Source organism: Amphiprion ocellaris, chromosome 9 (assembly GCF_022539595.1).
Source record: "Amphiprion ocellaris isolate individual 3 ecotype Okinawa chromosome 9, ASM2253959v1, whole genome shotgun sequence".
Classification (NCBI taxonomy): domain Eukaryota; kingdom Metazoa; phylum Chordata; class Actinopteri; family Pomacentridae; genus Amphiprion; species Amphiprion ocellaris.
The window spans coordinates 17894297-17915260 of NC_072774.1; the positions used below are offsets into that span (position 1 = coordinate 17894297).

Consider the following 20964-nt stretch of genomic DNA (forward strand, 5'->3'; position numbering starts at 1 on the left):
TCGTGTTATAGAAGCCTTTTTTGGCATTTAATCTGCAATCTTGTCAACAGAAACGGGTGTAATTTAATAATTTATGATCACTAGAAACAGCTCTTAATGTACTGTATGTTCTATTAACCACAGAATGAGATCATAAGAAACACGGAGGCCTTTTGTTTCATTTAAGCACAAACTGTTTTATTTTTAATTTTGGCGAAACAAGCTTGTGCTACCAAGTGATCATGTAACTTAATAATCACAAGGAAAAAAGTCATCTGGTCTTGTGTCATATCTAACCTTCTGTGTCATCTGATTTTCAGTGTGACATTTACAAATGATAAATATGTTTTGCCTGATGACAGGGAGAATAGATGGTAAAGTAAAAGTGAATCAGTACGTTACTTCACTTTGGATAGGTAGAAACCCTGTAAAATATTTTTCCCTTTTGCTGAAATGTGAATTTTCTCTTTCATTTCTGAATCTTGTGGATTTTCCACCTTTTGAAGGGGATTTTCCATCAGGTTTCAATGGCTATCATATCTTATCTGTTGCAATACAAACCTTCCCCTGAAACTTGCAGTTGAATTTGGAAAAATTCCAAAACTGCTGTCAAGTTTTCAACTTTACGAAAACAGAAGATGCGCAAAGAAATACAAGTGAGTAGAGGGGGTTACCTGCTGAGCTGATACACACCCAGCACAATACACTGGCATCAGAGTAATTATAGTAGTATGGAGCAGTTTAGTAAAGTATAACAAACAGATCTAATTTTTGATTTAGGTGTCCTCATATGTATTACCATAGAAATTTGACATTCTTGCTTGAGAAATAGCTTAAATTACAAATAAAGTAAGACTTGTGTTGAAAAAGCTTTGCTGATGACTTTTAAAAGCTTGATTCATCTGATTTCAACTTAGCAGCAGCAGTACGTATCCTTTAAACTTAGCCTTGACTTATGCTTACCAGGGGCTAATAAAAGCAACATGGGTATTTCTTGTTAGAATTTAACCCTAGGAATTGAAATAAGTTGCTTTTCCCCACATTAATATAGAAATAAATTCACAAAAGAAGATCAAATTGTGGCTCTTTGGAAGTATAAGCTTGCTGCCCATCCAGTATCTATACATGCTTTATCATTTAATGGATTGTAGGGGGATAGAACTGGTCCCAGCTGAGGTTTTGTGACAGCCAGGGTACACCATGGACAGACTGCCTGTCCATCACATGACTAGTACAAAGACAGACAACGATGCACACTCAAGCCTGTGGCCAATTTAGAACCACCAGTTGCCCTACCATGCATGTCTTTGGACTATGGGAAGGAGCTGGAGCATTCAGAGAAAACCCATACAGGTACAGGGAGATCATGTAAACTCCACATAGAAAGTCCCCGACTGGCCAGCAGCTTCGATCACACAATCTTGCTGTGAGGTGACACTATTAACTTCTGCACCATGCTACCCATGAGCTCAGCCCAGATGTAGATAGTAATAATTTGTGTGTGATTTTCAGAGACATACTGTATGTTCATCATGTTTTATTGATGGTAATTAAGGGTTTTTGTATACTGGTTTTGAGATAAATTTGAGTTTTTGTAGTTAAGTCAAAAAACTTACCCAGACATGAGATATTTTTTTACATGCAGTGCTTGCATTGGTTTGTTTGCTGATATGCTATGAACAACCTCATGTTTTCACACTCTTCTTCTCATATTACCTTTGTTTGGATTGAGTTTTCACAGCTTCAGTTACAGTAGAATTATTCTGAATTATAATTTTTTTAAAAATCCAACTATCCAACTTTCCTAAAGGAATGCCATTATAAACTCCCTGCTCATGTCCCTTTTCTTCTTCTCTCTCTCAGGGCACTAAAGGTCAAGATGGCCTTCCAGGCAGTGACGGTGACCCAGGAGAAGATGTGAGTGGATTAAATTTAGTGTCACAAATCTCTACAAACTGTCCAGTCGTCTGTATTTGATCTAAATCTACAACCTTTTTTTTATTTCTGTTGTTTACCTCATCAGGGGCCTATAGGAGTCCCAGGGTTGATGGGAGAGCCTGGACCATTTGGTGCTAAGGTAACAACAGATAGACAGACATACTACTTTATTAATATTTATATAGATCTTTTTCACTATTGTAGTTTATTTTGGCTTGGAAATGTCAGTAACAATTCATCAAGTCTGCCACAGAGAATCCTGAAGGTCTCCTGGATGAGTTATCAAAGCCAAACAGTTACATTTTAGCCATCAGATCTAAATATTTCATTATTGTATTTTTTGAACTGGCAAAATGCCAGTGACTACTGCACTACCAATGAGCCTCAGCAGTTATTTGGCAAAACATGGCAAACAGAGATGCAGATTCAGAAAGTGTCACTGCTGCAATCAGGAACAAAATGCTGCACAACAGCTACTCAACTGATTCACAATCTAAAATTAAATTGATTAAAATGCTGGATTTATTCAGCAAGTTTTCAAATGTTCAGCTTTAAATTTGTCTCGCTGTTCGCCACAAAAGATTTTAAAGCTATGGATAAAGCTGAATGTTCCCTACTTGGAACAGTTTCATTTTACTGAAAGGTTTTTCAGCACATTGTCTCGTTGTTTGTAGCGATGATTCAAGCTGGAAGTTTTGATTCACTTTGTTTTGTCTAGAAAGGACCAGAGTTGGAACCCTGAATGCCTGATAAGACCTCAAATGCTCAGCTTTATGCTATGTAATGATTCTTATCAAGCATATCTTGCCAGTCAGAACACCCAAACCCACTCTCTATGTGAGTCATAAAATGATGCAAAGCCTGTGGCACTCTGCAGCAATGCTGGTGTGTTTTGCACTTCATGACATGAAAGTCTATCAAAAATGAAACATATAATAGTAACTTCTACTCCTACATCATTTATATGTAAAAACTTTACGATACAGCAGACAAAATATTTAGAGTGTTGTAATTTTCTGTGAAATGACAGTTTTTTTACATTTAAGGTATTCTTTTCAGGATCGTATCCCCTATTCTTTTTTGCAGGGCAATAAGGGGGATCATGGTGTCAGAGGACCTCGAGGCAGAGTGGGCGCTGTGGTGAGTAAGCAACATCAGAGAAAAATCTAAATCAAAACATGTCACACAACTCATCTTCACTACACTATGCTTTAATAACAAATGTTTTCAGCTACCTGTCCTTTATTGGAAAGGTGCCTATATATACTTATACATATGTACAAAGTATAAGTGAATCACTTCTTTCAAAATATCACATCCACTGTTGATAGAAGAAATAAATTTACTTCAGAAACATGCAGTTTTTCAGTCATATTCTCCTGTAAATCATCTCTTTCCATCAATAATTTAACTAGTTGCTTATTCATATTAAACTTCAAAATCTGTTAAAGTTGTTTCTGCCCCAAAGTAGCCTTTAAGAAATGGACAAGCCTGAGAAAATTACCCAAGTTACACTCACAAGGGTTATTGCAGCAATAAGCTACCACTTTTTTAACAGAAAACCTGCATCACAAACATTGGGAGTTTGACCCGTACTAGGGACTAAATGTCAGGATAGCTTGACCTCTGCTACTTCTGTGTTTATTCTTTTTAATCAGTCTGGCAAGTCCCACATCTTTATCTAAATGTCACATTCTGGTGTCTGAAAGCAAAGGGGAGTCCTGACATTTGCATTTGTATTTCCCTGAAGGGGAAGTGAGAACCGGTCAGCAGACTGTCTGCTGTTCTGTTTATTGTTTTATTAAAGAGCACTGCACTGGCAGGGGGGTATATTTAACTCTGATGTCAAGTGCAAATAAAAAAGGATTTTCTGCAAACTGCAGTTCAAGGATAGAGCAATAAGGACTTAATTTAATTAGCAGCAAGTAATTGTGTAACTCATGAATAAATGAAAAACTAAATAGTGAAATACATTCATACAAGACACAAATAGAAAGTAAGATATACTCAGAAAAACAAAACTTTTAGAGGGAGATCTACATATTTCTTAACCCTTTGATGCATAACCTGGGTCAAAAGTGACCCAAATCCAATGGAAAATGGGTATCTCCTGATGTGGTCTACGCATCAAAGGGTTAACGGGGGTGAGTTTCATTCAATAGACCATTTAATACTCACTTCAGGATACCTTCACTTTTTTCAATTCACCCTGTGTTAACACGGAGCAGCAAATCACAAGTCAACAAGGAGAATTCTACTGTGAGTACATTCATATGTGGAAATAAAATATAAGATAACATTTAAGGATTTTAGTTTAATTTCTTTGGAAAGTCAGTTTTGGTTTTAAATCTAATTTTGAAAGTAATGTCACATCATATAATTTTTAAGAACAGCTCTACCAAAAAACTGGAGAAATTTCCCAATTTCAATTTCAGTTCAAGTTGTGTTGACATATAGTCATCCAAGACTCAGTAACCTTAAAAAGGGCAAGAAGAAAAGGGAATATCCCTAAAATAAAAAACAAGAACAAAATGTATACTGTTGGTGCAGACTGCAAAAACAGAGAAACTGAATATATATTTTTTGGTCTAGAAAAGAATTTTTATATATACAGTCATGGAAAAAAAATCTTAAATCCCTTGTTTTCTTCAATTTCTTGTTCAATTTAATGCCTGGTTCCATTAAAGGTATATTACCTGAACAATACAATGAACATGATAAAAATGCAGCTGATTTCATAACACTTTATGTCCTGTTTGACATGCTTAAGCTTAATTGTATTCCCAGGGTATATAAGAGGCCATTTCATGTCATAAACAGCACTGCACATGCAAAGGCCTAGAGTGGTTTCCTGCTTACATTCAAGGCGTTGCACAACTCAGAAGTTGTCAGCTCTCACATAATGCCTAAAACAAAAGCATTATATGAAGCCACAAAGGCAGCCATCTTGGCACTGCTGGAAATTAGCATGAGTGAGAGACAGGTAGCAAAAAAACTGAAGATCTCCAAGACAGCCGTTCATTACACCAAGAAAATACAAGCTGAACATGGTACTATCAAATTGCTAGCTGGTCGTGGCGGGAAACCTCTTTCTACCCCACCAGATGACCGTGCACTCATTCGTTCCTGTGTCAGGAATCATCGTCAGACCTCCAGGGACCTTAAAATGAGTGGGCACTGTCGATAAATGTGACTTGTTCAGCAGGGACAATTTGAAACTGACTTCTTGAAGCTGATCTGAAGTCACACAGCACAGATGAAGCCCTTCATCAACTAAAGGCAGAGGAAAGCCTGGTTACTCTTTGCTGGGGATCACAAGGATTGGACTGTTGATGATTGGGCTAAGGTTCTCTTCAGTGATGAGTCCACTTTTCAGTTGATGCCCATTCCAGCCAACTTACTGGTTAGGAGGAAGCCTGGAGAGCCTACAAACCTGACTGTATTGCCCCTACAGTAAAACATGGGGGTGGATCAGTGACCATGTGGGGTTTTTTCAGTCTGGGTGGAACAGGGCAAATGCAATTGTGTGAAGGGTGAATGAACCAGGTCATGTACAGGGCTACTCTTGAAAACAGTCTTCTTCCATCAGTTAGAAAACTCTTTCCTGCCTCAGTGACAGGATTGTCCAACATGACAATGCAGCCCATCAGTTTCTTAGAGCCCAGAGTTGCATTTTCAAATTTCCTGTTGTGTCCAACCAGCCTGAAAACCAAAGTTGTGCAGTTTACATTGATACACGGTACATTAGAAGAGCAGATGAACTGTATTAACGTTCTGTATTTTACTGATAACCAGTGAAATGAGACCAGTACATGGCAGATATGGGCTTTATTCTTGGTGCCAGTGAGACAATGAGTCTTGCTAATGGTTTTCAGACCATGCAAGCTAAAGTTGACTGACTACTACGATTTTACTTTTGAAATTCAATGTGTATACTTTGCGCCTTTTAGCCTTAGCTAAGTTCTACAGAATGCTTTACAACGTGTTTACAGTGTGCAACCTGTAGCACAAATTGCTGTTTTTCCTGCATGGAAACATTTTAAACTAGAACCTAATCATTTTCATTGTTGAGTTGTATGAACCCTTGAAGCCAAAGTAAACCATATCTAAAAGAAAATTAAATAAGGCCTAGTATGTAACCCTCTGGTACTCCACATGAGATTTATACAGGGGTGTTCTGAGAATATCAAAGAGAAATCTCTGATTAGTTGAACGGGTGTGAACAACAACAGCAGACAGACTTGTGACTCATATCTCATCACTGTCTAGTCATAAGTATTTGTTTCAACTACAGTAATAAGATCATTTAAAACTTCACGCTGACTAATTAACAAACTAAAGAGAGGTTTGGTGTTCACAGTTCTTTGCAATTTTCACTTTGCTGTTCTACTACTTTCCCAAAGTCTTTACTCTATACATCCATCATCAACATGAAACCACTGACAACTGAAGTGAATAACACTGATTACCACACTACAATGGCACCTGTCAATCAGTTCTTGAAGTTGATGTGTTGAAGGCAGGAGAAATGGGCAAGTGTAAGAATCTGAGGGACTCTGACAAGAGCCAGACCGAGATGACTGAACGACTATGTCAGAGCATCTCCAAAACGATAAGTCTGTAAAGCAGGTGATCAGTACCTACTTTATTTATTTATATATTTATTTGGTAGGGACAGTGCACATTAATGAATGCCTATTTATGCAACAATGGACATATATATGCCGGATTATAGCAACAATGCTAATTTACATCCGCAGTCCCTAAGTAAAAAGAAAAAAAAAAGACATAACAGTGATACATAGGACAATAAGTCACAATAAAAACACATTGCACAAAGTACACAAAGAAAACAACAGTGAAACACGCAGTAAAACATAGGACAATAGGTTGCAATAAAAGGCCAGTAGGTCACAATAAAAGGACATTACAAAGTGCACACAAAGAAATTATAGGTCAGTGGTCACAAGATTGATACCTACCAGAAGTGGTCCAAGGGAGGACAAACAACAAATCAGCAAGAGGCTCAGGTTAAAAAGGTTTCCGAAAACCCTGTGCATCCCAGTTGTTGTGCACAAGGACAGACCAGTCAGAGTACCTATGCTGACCCCCTGTCCTTGCTGAAAACACTGACAATGGGCAATTGAGCATCAAAACTCGACCACTGGGCAATGGAAGAAGGTGGAATGGCCTTACTTTTGCTTAAACAAAATATATTCCTCAGTTTATAGCGTCTATAAAAAAAGGTAAGATTGCAAAGCCAAAAACCAATATATGTTGCAGATGTATTTACTTTTCTGTTTGTTTGTTTGTCTTCACCAGGGAGGTGAAGGAGAGCAGGGAGATGCTGGAGTACCAGGAAAACCAGGACCAAAGGGCCTCCAGGGCCAGACAGTGCGTACACACAACACTTAGTGTGCATTCATACCATAACCCTGCAAATCAATTATTCATATTCAGGCTAATCTAATTTTCTAAGTAAATATCAGACATCAAATGGCTCTTACCACCTGAAATATAAATACAATCAGGTTTTATTCACAAGTAAAAGAATAGTTTCAACCACAACAAAGATACAAACATTGAATAAGTTTAGAATGAATTCACGTCACATATTGTTCATGTATGCCTACATATTGCATACATGTATCCTTATTCTCATGCATACAGACCTTTTCACAAACTCGGCATTCAGACACAGTCATGCAATATATAGTTAATCTGTTCTTCTATTTCTTTTCTGAATGTGTGTATGAATTTCTTTTTTGTTAGTTGTTTTTTCAGTTTTCACCTGAATTTTTAAGCCTTTCCTGGCTGCCACTTAGGTGTAAGAAAACACACTTACTACTGGATGTCTTAAATGTAGCTGTGTTCATCCACAGTGTTTCTTTTTAAGATTTAAAACCAAGGAATTATTTATATAGATGTGGGTTGTCTGTTTTACTAATGTTTTTTTTTTCTCCAGGGTGCCAAAGGTGAGACAGGACCTGATGGTGAAAAGGTGAGTTCTTTAACCACACTGTGAAAAAGTGACGGGTTACTAAATTTGGTACAAGATTCCCTAAAGTTCCAGGCAGGTAAACAACCTCAGTAGAAAAAAGGCAAAATCCAGGGACAGGAAACAAGACATAAGTAAAAGTGAAACTTGTAACTCCAAATAAGGATAATAGAAACGTAAACAAAGAGAAACAGGCGAAAGTCAAACAGAAAGAAACCAGTACAGGAAATACAAAATTAAAATAAACAGGAAACCAAGAAGAATGGACCACTGAGAAGTATGAACACAATCTCACGAATGGATGGTGACATTTTAGCGGTGTCTGTACTGAAGAGAGTGACTTGGTTACACAGGTGATTAAAAATGAGAAAACCAGCAGGAAAGAAAAAAACTGAGAAAAAACAAAAAAACGAGGAGCTTCTGTAGCTCATGATGCTTTGTGTGTGTGGTTGACCTCACAAACAACCAGATACTCGTGCTTTTATGACCCATGACATGTTATTCAAACTGAAACTCAAAGCAAGTGTTTAAATCTCAGGGCAGCTGGGGGAAACTCAGATTGCTCAGCTTTATTGTGCCTTCAGCTCAGAAGCCTCTCTCTTATCATTGCATTTGAGATGAAGATCTCCTCGTTCCACCAGCAGTGAAGATTTTAGATCAGACTTGGTAAAACAGGTTTCACCTTCATGTCAGCCACAAAAACAAGATTTTAGAGTAGAATTAATGGTGGAAATCCAACCCTACCATAGCAATTTGCTTAACACAATGATCAATTTGTAGTAAAACCAGTAGATTATGAAACTACAATCAGGCTGAAATGTGTACTAAGTTTTTTTTTTTTTTTGTTTTTGTTTTTTTTTTCCCTTGTAAGATTGATCTTAGAGGAAGCTGGAGCTTAAACAAGTCTTTCTCTTTTTTTTTTTTTAACACCTTTTCTGAAGCGATTCATGGTTTTGATCACAAATGCAACACTCAACAAGCTCTTTCATTAATATCTAACAACATTATTTCCTGTTAATAAACCTCCTGCGGGTCAAACTTCAAACTTTATAATGTTATAAAATATATGGTGGAATTAAAGGTTATCTTCAAATAAAAGTGTCTCCTGACGTAAATAAACACAGATGGGAATTTCCCATCATCGTATTTTTTTTTTTTTTTTTTTTTGCATCTTGTCTTTCCTGTTTGTCAAGCTTTACTCATTATCTGGTAATGCTACGAACAGTCAGCCTTTGTTGTTTTTGTTTTCTGGATGCTCTGACTTCCTGTTTCATTACACATCTGTTTGTTGTCGTTTTTTTTCTGCAGGGTGCAGGAGGAAAAAAAGGAATTAAAGGGGATAAAGGACAAAAGGTAATTTTACCATTTTACATATTGTGAAACTATCGTCCCACGTACTATATTCTCTCTTTCATTTCTTCTTTCCATACCTGGTGGGATTTATTCACTGATTAGTTCGTTCCTCTTTCCTTTTACCTTTCAGGGAAGCGGGGGTGATCGCGGAGACAAAGGACAGGTGATCAACAATTTTATTTATGTTTAGTTTTTACCCTGACGTCATAGAAATACACACAGATCTGAGGCAGCTGCAGAGTTTCCGAAGTGGGATGGGCTCCAGGCTATACAAAATATTGCAGAATCCAAAACAGGTCAAACAGTGCTACATAGTTATTTGTACAATGAAAGCAGGCCTCTTGCTGTCTCATTTTTTTTTTTTTTTTTTTTTTTAAACAGCCTGTAGTTTAAAGTCATTAAATCATGAACATCAGGTCAATGACTACTGTTTAAATGAGCTTTTGGGGAAAGTGATTGAAGGTGAAAGAATAAAGTTGATACCTATACACAAAAAAATGAAGGAAGAACAGATGCAAGGTCTGTATTATAATCTGCAGCAAAACAGCACTGGCCACTTTATTTGGTACACCTTTTTGCCTTCAGAGCTACCTTAATTCTTCCTGGCATCAGTTCGACCAGGCGCTGTAACCTTTAAACAGAGTTTTTGGTCCGTATTGAGATGATAACATCACGCAGCTGCTGCATATTTGTGGGCAGCACCTTTGCAGTGTGTGTTTCCCCGTTCCACCACATCATAGCTGTGCTCTACTGATTTGAGACCTGCTGACTGTGGAGGCCGTTTAAGGTGAACTCAGTGTTATTCTCAAGAAACCAGTCTGAGATGATATGAAGTTTGTGTGGAAAAAAGTCCTTACAAGAAGGGCACACTGTGATCATGAGGGGATGAACATGAGCAGCAACAAAACGTATGTAAGCTGTGGTGTTTAAATTATGCTTAGTTGCTACTAAAAAGCCCAAAGTGTGCCAAGAAAGCATCCCCCATTTCAACACCACTAGAAGCACAAAAATCTGAATATTTTAGAAATACATTTTGATGCTTGGTGCTCTGGCCAATGTGCCTAAATGTATTATGTTTCTGCCAAGTGACTGGTTGAATAGACATTTGCTTGGACAAGCAGTTGTACTGGTTTAGCTGATGAAGTGGCTGCTAAGTGTATGAAGAAAAACTAATGTACAGAATAAATTATAAACCAGTGATGTAGTCTGCCAAAAAGGCATGTGATACAAAATGAAAATGTACAAAATTTAAAGCAGGTATCATATGTACAGTAAGAATGAAATGTATGTGAAATAGAACAGGCCCGTTACATATGTTACAACCAGTATAAGCAGTAAACAGTTACAGGGTTAAAATGAAAGTATGCGCAGTGTGAATATGGTTAGACATTAATCTTTACTACTTCTTCATCCTCTCATTATTTTTTTTTTTTGACAGCGAGGGCCAAAAGGTGCCGTTGGTCGTAATGGTGCCCCCGGCCCTGTTGGACCACCCGGTATCCCAGGAACCAGAGGGAACCGCGGTCCAATTGGTGACCCCGGTGTTAAAGGCCGAGCAGGACCCAAGGGAGTTCAAGGTCCATCTGTGAGTAACATCTGCATGATGGCTTAAAAACACAATTTTCATTGACATCTTAAAAATGCTTTCAGTCACATCCATCCATCATCTACACACCACTTAATCCTCATTATGGTCATGAGGGGGCTGGAGTCTATCCCAGCTGACTCAGGGTGAAGACAGGAGACATCCTGGACAGATCACAAGGCTACACATACACAAACAATCATACTCACATTCACACCTACGGACAGTTTAGTATCATGTGGGAGGAAGCACAGGGAGAACATGCAAACTCCGTGCAGAAAGATCCCAGGCCCAGGCTGAGACACGAACTTCTGATCTTCTAGCTGCAAGGTGACAGTTCTAACCACTGAGCCACTGTGCAGCCTGCTTTCAGTCACAGCACTTTTAATATCAAGTTTTGATAAGATTCTGACCATAAAATGAGGCCCGTCTTTACCCTCACAATTTAAGATATTTGGTTTTTGGACTTTGGTTGGCCAACATTAGACATTTAATGAATCCTGTGAAAATGAGACTGTTTATCTCAGTGGGTTTATTACAAATAAAATTAGAAAAAAATGCATTTTATGCCACTGTGCTCCAGGACATTCATCAGGAAAATAACTGGTAGATTATTGGATAATTAAAATAATCATACACTGCATCTAAAAGAACAGCTTTAAGTTTCAATTATTTATAAAGTTTTTAGAAGTTGTATGTACTTTTATAAATACATATTTTATATTATAGTTTAAATGTGTTGCACTTTAGTGGGTGCAGTTATAGGAGCCCATAGGAGGGACTGAAATACTAAGAAACACTTCAATATGACTATATCATAAAGTGTAAATGTTCCTTAGTCCAAAAAGATGTCTTCTTTTGTCCATCCAAAATCCAAACATATTCAGTTTACTGGGATGTATGACAAAACAATGCATCGTCTCATTTGAGAATATGGGATCAGCAAACATTAGTTTTTGCTTAAAAGAATCACCAACATGGTTATTAACTCATTAAAACAGTTGGTAATAAAATTTTATTAAGTTTACAGTCAATAGTAATCCTGTTTACGTCCATTTGCTGTGTTTTTCACAAGACTTAAATTTAATTTTGAGACTCAGTAGAGACTTGAGTGACTTGTTAAAGTTTGTGTTTTGGTAGCGGAGATGCAGAGATGATTAACTGAGTGGTCTCTGTCCTGCAGGGTCCTGGTCTGACTGATGAGCAGGTCCTGCAGCTCTGCAAAGGTGTGGTCACAGCCCAGATCTCCCAGTACGCCGCCTCAATCCGAGCCAAGTGCTCTCAGGGCTGCCCAGTTAACAACCGGACACTAATTGGGCCCCCGGGAGCTCGAGGACCTCTGGGATCACCAGGCAAAGCTGTAAGTCTCATTTCTGATTCCAGCCAGGGATCGTGGGAAAGACTGCAATCTCAATTCTAATAATGATCTTTGGTGCACAATTTTGTGATCAGTTCATTTAATTTTTCTGTTAGATTGTTAACAAAGAGATTAATTTAAACACCTCATATCCAAGATTAAATTCATCCTATCGTAATAATGTTTTCCCTCTTTTTTACAACATAGAAAATTCAGATGTGCAGTAAAGAACAGAGAAAATGAGTAGAAAACAATTACAACCTGAACCTTTGAAATGTCTATATACTATATTCTCTAACTTTACAGTATTACATGTTCTGTATCTCATACGACAGAAATATGACATATGAATTATAACATCAGTTGTTTTTGCGTCATGATAATATCATGTTCTAAGTTACTCTGTGAAGTCCTGTCATTGAACCTGGTGTAAAAAGGTTGAATTTCACAAGTACTCTAACACCATTTCTGCCTCCATTTATCAGGGTAAAGCAGGAAAAGCTGGAGCAAAAGGAGCCCGAGGTGTTCAAGGTGACAGAGGACTGGAGGGACAGAAGGGAGCGCAGGGCGATAGAGGTACAATCACATTTTCATACTGTATTCTGGATTTATGAAAATGTAAATACATAAAGTAAAATGTGAGTAAGTCAGTTCATATTTGTAAAGCATACTGATAGCGGTAAGCTTGAGGAAAACAGTTTTAATCAAGCCTTTTTTTCTTAAATAATTCATTTTTATTCTCATCATACATTATCCTTCTTTTACTTTAGTAATTCATATGTTCAAACTATATGAATTGTGTACTTTACCTCAGAAAATTAGCAATTCATGCCTTTCAAGTTCTTAGGATTAACAACTTTTATTCCAGTTTTTGATTTTGTACTGAGATATATGAAGATACTACAGGTTTATGGCATTTAAGAAATAGTTGCAGTGCATTAAGCACTTTGAGAGAGCAATTTAGTCATTTAAGGCAAGAATAAAATGCAAAAATAAATAATTCAAGGAAAAAGATGACTTTTGAACACATTAGAATTTATGGAAACAAATGTATGTCAGCCTCAGTAGACAGAAAAAATATTTTTAAACTTATTCTTAAAAGTTCAGAAGTTTTACTTTAGGGGTTGCAGCTTTTCCTAGAGGCTCTTTTGTGTTTTTTCCCCCAACAGGTAAGAAAGGGCCTAAAGGTGTTGCAGGTGATCCAGGCAAAGGTCTACCAGGACTTGACGGACCACAAGGACTCAGAGGTATGAAGTTGTTCCTCTCTAAATGGTCCAGTGATAATTTCCCCAAGGCTGCTTTTATTTTAACGTTTTGCACCATATTTTATTTTTGTATTTTTGTATTTCTATTTAAATAAGGGGCCTAACTTTATACTGGCATTGATATTTTTATTCTTACCTCTCCCAGGCTTACCAGGTCCCCCAGCAGAACCTAAAGATGGCATGGAGGGTCCCCGTGGGCCTCGTGGCTTCCCTGGTCCGGTGGGCCAAACTGGTATGGTTGGGATTGCGGGCATGCCGGGATTTTGCGAGGCGCGGGACTGCAGCATTCACGCACCGGTGATGCGCAAAGAACAGGGTCTGGTGAAAAGACCTGGAGGCTCAAAAATCTGAACCTCAACACGAGGGAGAAGGACTGCTATGAGATTATACCCTTTCTGAGAATCACTCTGGCAGCAACTTCAGTGCTCATCTCAGACAACACAGGAACTGGGTTTAATTGGAGAAAATTCTATTATATACATTTGTGACTGGTTTGTACAAGAGCTGAAAATCGGACAAAATCTAGCAATGTTGGGAGCTCCTCTAAGAAGTGTTGCAGGAATGAAACCAGCTAAACCACCCACCTGAGCCAGACAAGGCTTCCAGTGAACATTTAACATTTTAGAAGGTTTATACATAATATATATCCAAACCCTGCTTCAGTTTTTATTGAAAAAATTTAGTTGAATGTTTTGTAATTTGATAAAACACGAGTAAATTGTCCCCTATGATTCCCTCCTTCGGTTTAGTTATTTTATTCTATGATCCCTAAAAAGATAAAGAAATAAATCATGCTATGTAAATATTTTGTAAAGAATCCTAAATGCATGTACTGTGCTCAGAAATAACTTTCAGATAAACTGATGTTTTTTTTAAACTGAGTCTGAGTCTGTAAGTGGTTGCATTTTTACAACCGGTTTCAGACATGACAGCAGCAGTGTGTCATATCTGCCGTACCTGACATGAGGCTGCTGTGAAAGAAGCATCACTTTCTTGACTGTCTTCACTGTATGCAACACCCCACATCACTTCACTATAGCCTTATGTGTGCCTATCCATTACTGCAACTTAATGCCATTAAGACTCCCACTGAGCTGAAAGCCATGAGTGTTACTCCATCTGTCATGCTTTATCGACTTTTAGTGACCAGGATGCTCTTCCAGACAAACGGTCACATTCATATGCCGTCACAATAACTAGAAGGACAGCATGTCTGAAATGGGCTCAGGACTTCTTGTTGTTTTTGTTGTTAAAATCATATTTAAAAACCATCACAAAAAAAAGCCTATTATCAGATTGGTGAACCTTGACCAATGTATTAAATTTTGCAGCGATAAAAAAACCAAACACTAAACGTCAGACGAGTTTATCAGGTTATCACAGCAAAGCCTTAATCTGATTATTGTTGGTATATTTGCCAAGAATGCCGAGGTTTGACAAGAAAACTTTCTAATTGAGACACATTAGAACTGTCAGAGGTATAAATAAATAGCAAACGGGTGTACATACTCCAGAGTTTGGTGAATATTTGAGGAAAAACTTCCTAAAGTACCCACTCTATGACTGAAAAGACAAAGGATCATTTAGAATTGTGTAATGTCAGAGAGAGCTTAAGATCTACACTTTCCAGAGAAAGCAACAGTGTAGAGTTACCTGTAAGCCATTTTAAGGCAGGAAGGATTTTTTTTTTTCATGAAAAAAGAAATCTAATTATGGAACTTTGATACACAAAGATGAGTTTTTAAGGGTTGAGTCATAGAATGATTTAAACCAAAGGGACTTAAATCCTCTATCTGCCTCTTTCTTAAATAAAATACCATCGACATCCACAGACCAAATAGCTTCTGCAAAATACTTTGAATTATCCTGTCCTTTAGGTTACATGTAGTGTTTTTACTAAAAAACATTTTCCAAACAAATAATCCCCTTTATTTTAAAGAATGACGCAGTTTTCAGATAGTTTTATCAACAAATTATTATTATTTTTTTTGACAGAAGATGTGAGAGCAGCAATACAAGTAGAATTGCACATGTTAAAGTTAAAGTTAGTTTATTTATATAGCACATTTCAACAACAAGGTGATTCAAAGTGCTTCACAAGGACATTAAAACAGCAGATGAAAACACAATTATAAAAAGAAAGAAAACATTTATAAAATCATTAAAAGGGTCATTAAAATTTAAGGATGCAGAAAAGTAAAAGAATCAAAAACAAAAGTTGGGAAGCAAGGACATTTTAAAAGTTACACTGCAGAGTTTGTCATAAAATAAGATTTAAAATAACTCTTAGAAGAACTTAGTCAAAAGCAGCTGAGAACAGGTAGGTCTTCAGACTGGACTTAAATGTGCTGAGAGTTTCAGCTGATGTGCACTTTGGTCATTATTGGACAAAATAAATAAATACATGGCAATGACACGATAGCAGGGAATATATTATGTTAGGATGAGGTATAAAAAAATGAAGGTAAAATTGTATAATTGGCTCAGTCCACCCCCCACCCACCCTTCCCGCATGACTCTTTCAGTCATTTGTATAGTAATGCTGTAAGCTGTAGATATGTTCATAGCTGGCTCTGTTTGTGAAATGTTTGTATTTCAGTCAGGGTAATTCTTAAGATTTACTGTCAGATTATGAGATCTGTTACTCTTTATACTAGGGTCAACTCTAGTAAATTAGTGAATGTTTATAAATGCCACCTTACTTAATGCCTGACTTTAGTGATTGGAAAAGATCAGAGATAATCATGAGGACGAGAAAGAGCATCATTAGAGCTTTAATTCCTGAATTAAAAGCTGAGTTTCTGAACCAAATCATCTGATTTCATTCAAAGACTAAAATTAGAAGAAGACTAACTAAATTCATTCGTTCAATCATTCATTCTTTTAATTAAAAAATTGAGTTAAAATCAGTTGAAAGACCTAAATCCTGAGACATGAGTGAAACATATGTGAAATTTGGTTATAAAGAGATGCATTGTGTTGGCTATTCGATAAATACGTTAAATTGTACAGGCAGTGCTGTCAAACGCTTCAATTATTTGCATTGTTTATATGGTTATAAACTGACAGATTGGCAAATTCAAGTAATGTAAAGTAACTAAAAAAGTCATAATCACTTTGTCAGGCTCCATAACTTGGCTTAGCAGAAAACATTTTTGAAAGAGCACAGAGTTTTACTTCCATACCTTTAGAAAAACGGAAATAGCTTATTTAGTTTGGCCTATTTACACAATTAGTATATTATATATAATGAAGCATGTACACGCACTACAAACAGGTTCCAAACCCAACACAACTTAGTAGTATAAGAGCTGTATTTGAGTACCTTGTGTTCAGTTAATGTTTTTGGTCATTATTCTACCAGTTATTAGTGTCGACTTTTGACCAAGTACCTAAAGCACCAGCAACAAGTCAAAAGGTGAATTTCATATCAATCTGTCATTTTTTCTGAACTGTTTAGTCAATAAACTGTAAAAAATAGTTTGAAAAATGCCCATTTTGGCCTCTTTGAATAGCATGTTCAGAAACGTTTTTACAGTAAGGGAAAAAAAAAAGAGCTTTAAGCCTTTCACAAAATAGCTTAAATCATTTATGAAATTCCTAAAATTGTTACCCAAAATTGGCTGCCACTAGCATTTTTTCCAGTGTTAATCCCATCCATTATTCATTTGTCTAGCCAATTTGTCTGTTTGTTAAATATCAGAAAAGTAGAAATCTCCATCACATTTTCCCAATATTTTGTCAGACAAATAGTTCGAAACTCAGTCAGTTTACAGTCATAGGATACAAAGTAATGCAGCAAATATGTGTCGACAAAAATGGCTGAAATGATTAAGCAGTTATGAAAATTATTAATGTTTGGTCGACCAATTGCATCTGAAGATTTTTAGCCAACAAAATTCAAGTTTCACAAAGCACAAGCTGGATATGTTGCTTGTTATATCTCAGCAGACAGACATTAAAGCATAAAGTGAATTTTTGGAAGAATTATTTTTAAAAATGTTTTCTGTCAGCCTACTAATTCATTGACCAGTGCTTTCAGCTTTGATGCAAAAGTTCAAAGAAAGTAGTTTAACATCCATCAGCACCTCAGTTAATAATTATTAGTTATTAGTGGTAAAAGGCATACAGCTTTGACATCTGATTTGTGCTTTGGTGTTGATACAGAACTAATACTACCTGGTCTTCCAGCATTAAAGCAGCATGTATTTGTCAATAAAGGTCACTAAGATGCTCTTTCCTGCTCTGACAATCTCTGACCTTTCTTCAAGTATATTCAGTGTAGTCATACTAATACCAGCTACTGTTTGACATCCAGTAATGTAGCTTATTACAATATTTTTTTCCCACAAACCCTTTAAAAACCTTGGAACCAACATACGATATGTGTCAGTGGGACATTTTACAGTGCAAAGTAGTCAGCACTAAACATGACACCTTAGCACCTAACAGTGCTGACTTGTAAACATGAAATTGGCCTATTACCACTTTTCCTGCTACCTACAATCAATTATGCCACTAAAAATACTTCTGATGTTACTTCTCAATTGCTAAAATCCAGTTAAAAATAAATACCACCTCTCAAAACTCAGGGCTGTATGTACCAAGTGCTGTAGCTTAGAATACTGACGTTTCACATTTTAAAACTACTTGTAAGTGCTTCTGACTGCATAATTGTGCATTTTAAATTTCAGGAGTTTTGAGGGAATGAAAAAAATGCAACTGTCAGAAAAAAAGAATGTCTTGAGAACATTTAGTCACTGCCAAAAAATACGTGGCGTATCTTAAACAATGGCCAATTCCTTAAAAGTTACAGCTTGTAAGTATTGCGGTTGTAGTACAGCCCTCGGATAAAGAAACAGTAAAGCCTTTGAAAGCATAATGCCTTTTTTTACAACTAATGTGTAAAATAGTATAAAAGTTTTCTCAGCGCGTATAAAAGAAAAACGAATGTTAGGAAAGGCGTTACATGGTGAGATAGATTTGTGTAAAGTGCAGATGACATGAGCAAGCAAAAGGAGAGATGCCTGCCTATGAAAAAGCTGCCTACAGCAGGGAATCACATCCATCCAGCGATCACCACGGCCAGCAGTAGCAGCCAAATGGTGCCTGCATTAAAGAAGAAGAAAAAAAATTTGCACATAACAACAAATCTAGGAAAACATTTTTTGTTTGTTTGTCTTTTCCGTCATCACTTTAGTATCTCAAAGCCCAACGCTTCGTTCCATCCTAACTTAATATTTTAATTGCCAATGAGGAAGTATATTCCTTGATCCTCTGCACAACATCTCCCTAAAAACCCTCAAATTTCCTCCGAGCAAACTATTTTTTTGATGCCAGTCAGAATTTTAATAGCATGCTTCTTTTAAAAAATGTTGTGGATCTTGCTGAGCCTCAACAATTAATATGTTAGAAATCAGCCTGTTGATCTATAAAACAGGACTTACTCTGATTTCCAGGTGCCATCCTGTTTGGAACAGCAGAGCACATTTGGCTTTGATAGTGGATTCTTTCCTCCACAGTCATCTTCATACTCTGTAAACAGATGAGTGAAAATGAAGACTTTATATAATGCCAATCCATATTGAATGGGCCAAGTTACTATGAATATGAAAAGGTGGGTGACATACATCATCGCATCTTATGGTAACGTTCACATCCACACATGTATCCAGGGTCATCAGTCCATCTCCGATCTTTCTACATGGTGGTGCGCAGTCATTGTTCACATCATCAGAGTAAGCAATGGTCTGCAAGAATGAACAAACCACAGTGTAGGAGCCTAAATGTGCTTCAGTGAATGTGTAACGGTTAAAGTGCGGTACTTTGAGTGATGGGAATAGTGGGTGTGGTTAGGTAGTCAGCTGTCAGGCATGGCTGATGGGAATATGAACTGTGCAGGCATTTGGGTATTAAAGAAAGCAGTGGACAAAGTAAAATTTGGATCCAATGTTAGTGCTGGAAGAAAATTTATGTGACCAATCAAGTTGCCAGAGACCAACCTCTAAGGACCATCAGTGTCTGTATAACATTTAAAAACAATTCATCCAACAGATATTTTAGTCTGTTACCAAAACTGCGGTCCAAATAACTGAGATTGTCACCCACAGAGCCAATGATGCTACCAAGGGTGAAATTTGAAATAAAAAATATTTTTCGGTGAACTTTCAAGCGTAATTATGCTATTTTAATTATGGGATAATTTTAGCTTGTGTGAAAACAAATAGGAAAAGCAGTTTGCCATTTTGTTTAAAGTGATTTAAAAAAAATAAAAGGTGCAGCAGTCTGCTCGCAGGGCAGATTAAGTTTGTTTGTTTGTTTGTTTGTTACCTGTCCATGTATTCTTTTTTAAAGAGATAAGATAAGTCCTTTATTTCTCCCCACGCCAGGGGAAATTCACATTGTTACAGCAGCTTATGTAGCAATAGATGTAGTAATAGTGATAAAATAATAATAGAGCAGTAGTAATAATATTTACAATCTGTACAGGGATGAGAAATGAGGATGAAATAGTGCAGTAGTGACACACTGTAAGACAATGCAATATAAAGTGGCTTAAAAAAATAAGTTTAAAAAGTGCAAAGATGTAGCAGTGCAAGAATGTCTGTGCAAATTTTATGACTTCCGAAAAATCACAGCTGAAACATAAACTGTAACTCATCACACTGGTTGATGTCAGGACACAATGAGCTCTCAGTATGAATTTGCAGGGGTTATTTGTACCTTGTCATTGACACTCCAGGTGTTTTCACAGTGTGGATTGAACTTCAACTCCAGGCTTCCACAGCAGGAATAAGGAACAGTGCTCTCCTTCACCTCTGAGCTGCCACTCACAGACCCCACTGCAGCAGCAACAACTGGTAAATGTAAAGAAGAAGAGGAAGAAATGCAACAGGATGGGAATGCTTCTGTTAACCTGTCCCTGCTACATGTATTACTCTTAGATCTCAGCAGAATGTTGCATTACAACAAGATGATGGATGTTATTCACTTCACCTGTCAGTGGTCATAATGTTGTGGCTGATCAGTGTAAACTTATGAGATCCAAAATCAGCTTTTATCTTTTACATCTAAGCATTTAACCGCAGTGGTGACCCTAAATTACAGCTCTCTGCCTAAATTCCATGGCATGCAGTATAAGGTGTAGTTTCAGGTTTGTTTTAGTTTGTCTTTTGTTTATGTTGTTTTTCTCTGCAGAGACTTGGCAAGCCTTACTCGCCACGTGTAATCGTGGTAAAGCAACACTTGTGACACTCCGGGAATTCCCTACAGTGATTTCACATAAACGGTCTGCTTCCCCCGAACACTGGAAGTTACCCAGGAAAGCACAGGGAAATCCCAGAGGCTGCTTTCACTTGAAAGTTGACATTGACAAAGCTAGTTCTGTTAATGCCTTAAAAGCATATTATTACTTAAGCAAACTGTCAGCATTAGTCTGAGGCATCCAAAATACAAAACTGTCTGCTACCGTAATACTTATCTATTAAAA

At 37.1% G+C, this 20964-nt stretch overlaps 1 protein-coding gene across 1 annotated transcript in view; it reads left to right on the top strand.

Annotated features, from left to right (window-relative positions):
- The window catches only part of zgc:113232 (uncharacterized protein LOC541546 homolog), a 30261-nt gene extending 15905 nt beyond the window's left edge, over positions 1-14356 (top strand). Inside the window, exons 15-26 of the mRNA XM_023288373.3 lie at positions 1843-1896; positions 2003-2056; positions 3004-3057; positions 7240-7311; positions 7883-7918; positions 9224-9268; positions 9399-9431; positions 10707-10853; positions 12037-12213; positions 12696-12786; positions 13380-13457; positions 13621-14356. Of these exons, the coding sequence (XP_023144141.3) occupies positions 1843-1896; positions 2003-2056; positions 3004-3057; positions 7240-7311; positions 7883-7918; positions 9224-9268; positions 9399-9431; positions 10707-10853; positions 12037-12213; positions 12696-12786; positions 13380-13457; positions 13621-13826 (1047 nt within the window). The 3' untranslated portion in view covers positions 13827-14356. The remainder of the gene's footprint in view (positions 1-1842; positions 1897-2002; positions 2057-3003; positions 3058-7239; positions 7312-7882; positions 7919-9223; positions 9269-9398; positions 9432-10706; positions 10854-12036; positions 12214-12695; positions 12787-13379; positions 13458-13620) is intronic.
- The last annotated feature ends 6608 nt before the right edge of the window (positions 14357-20964 follow it).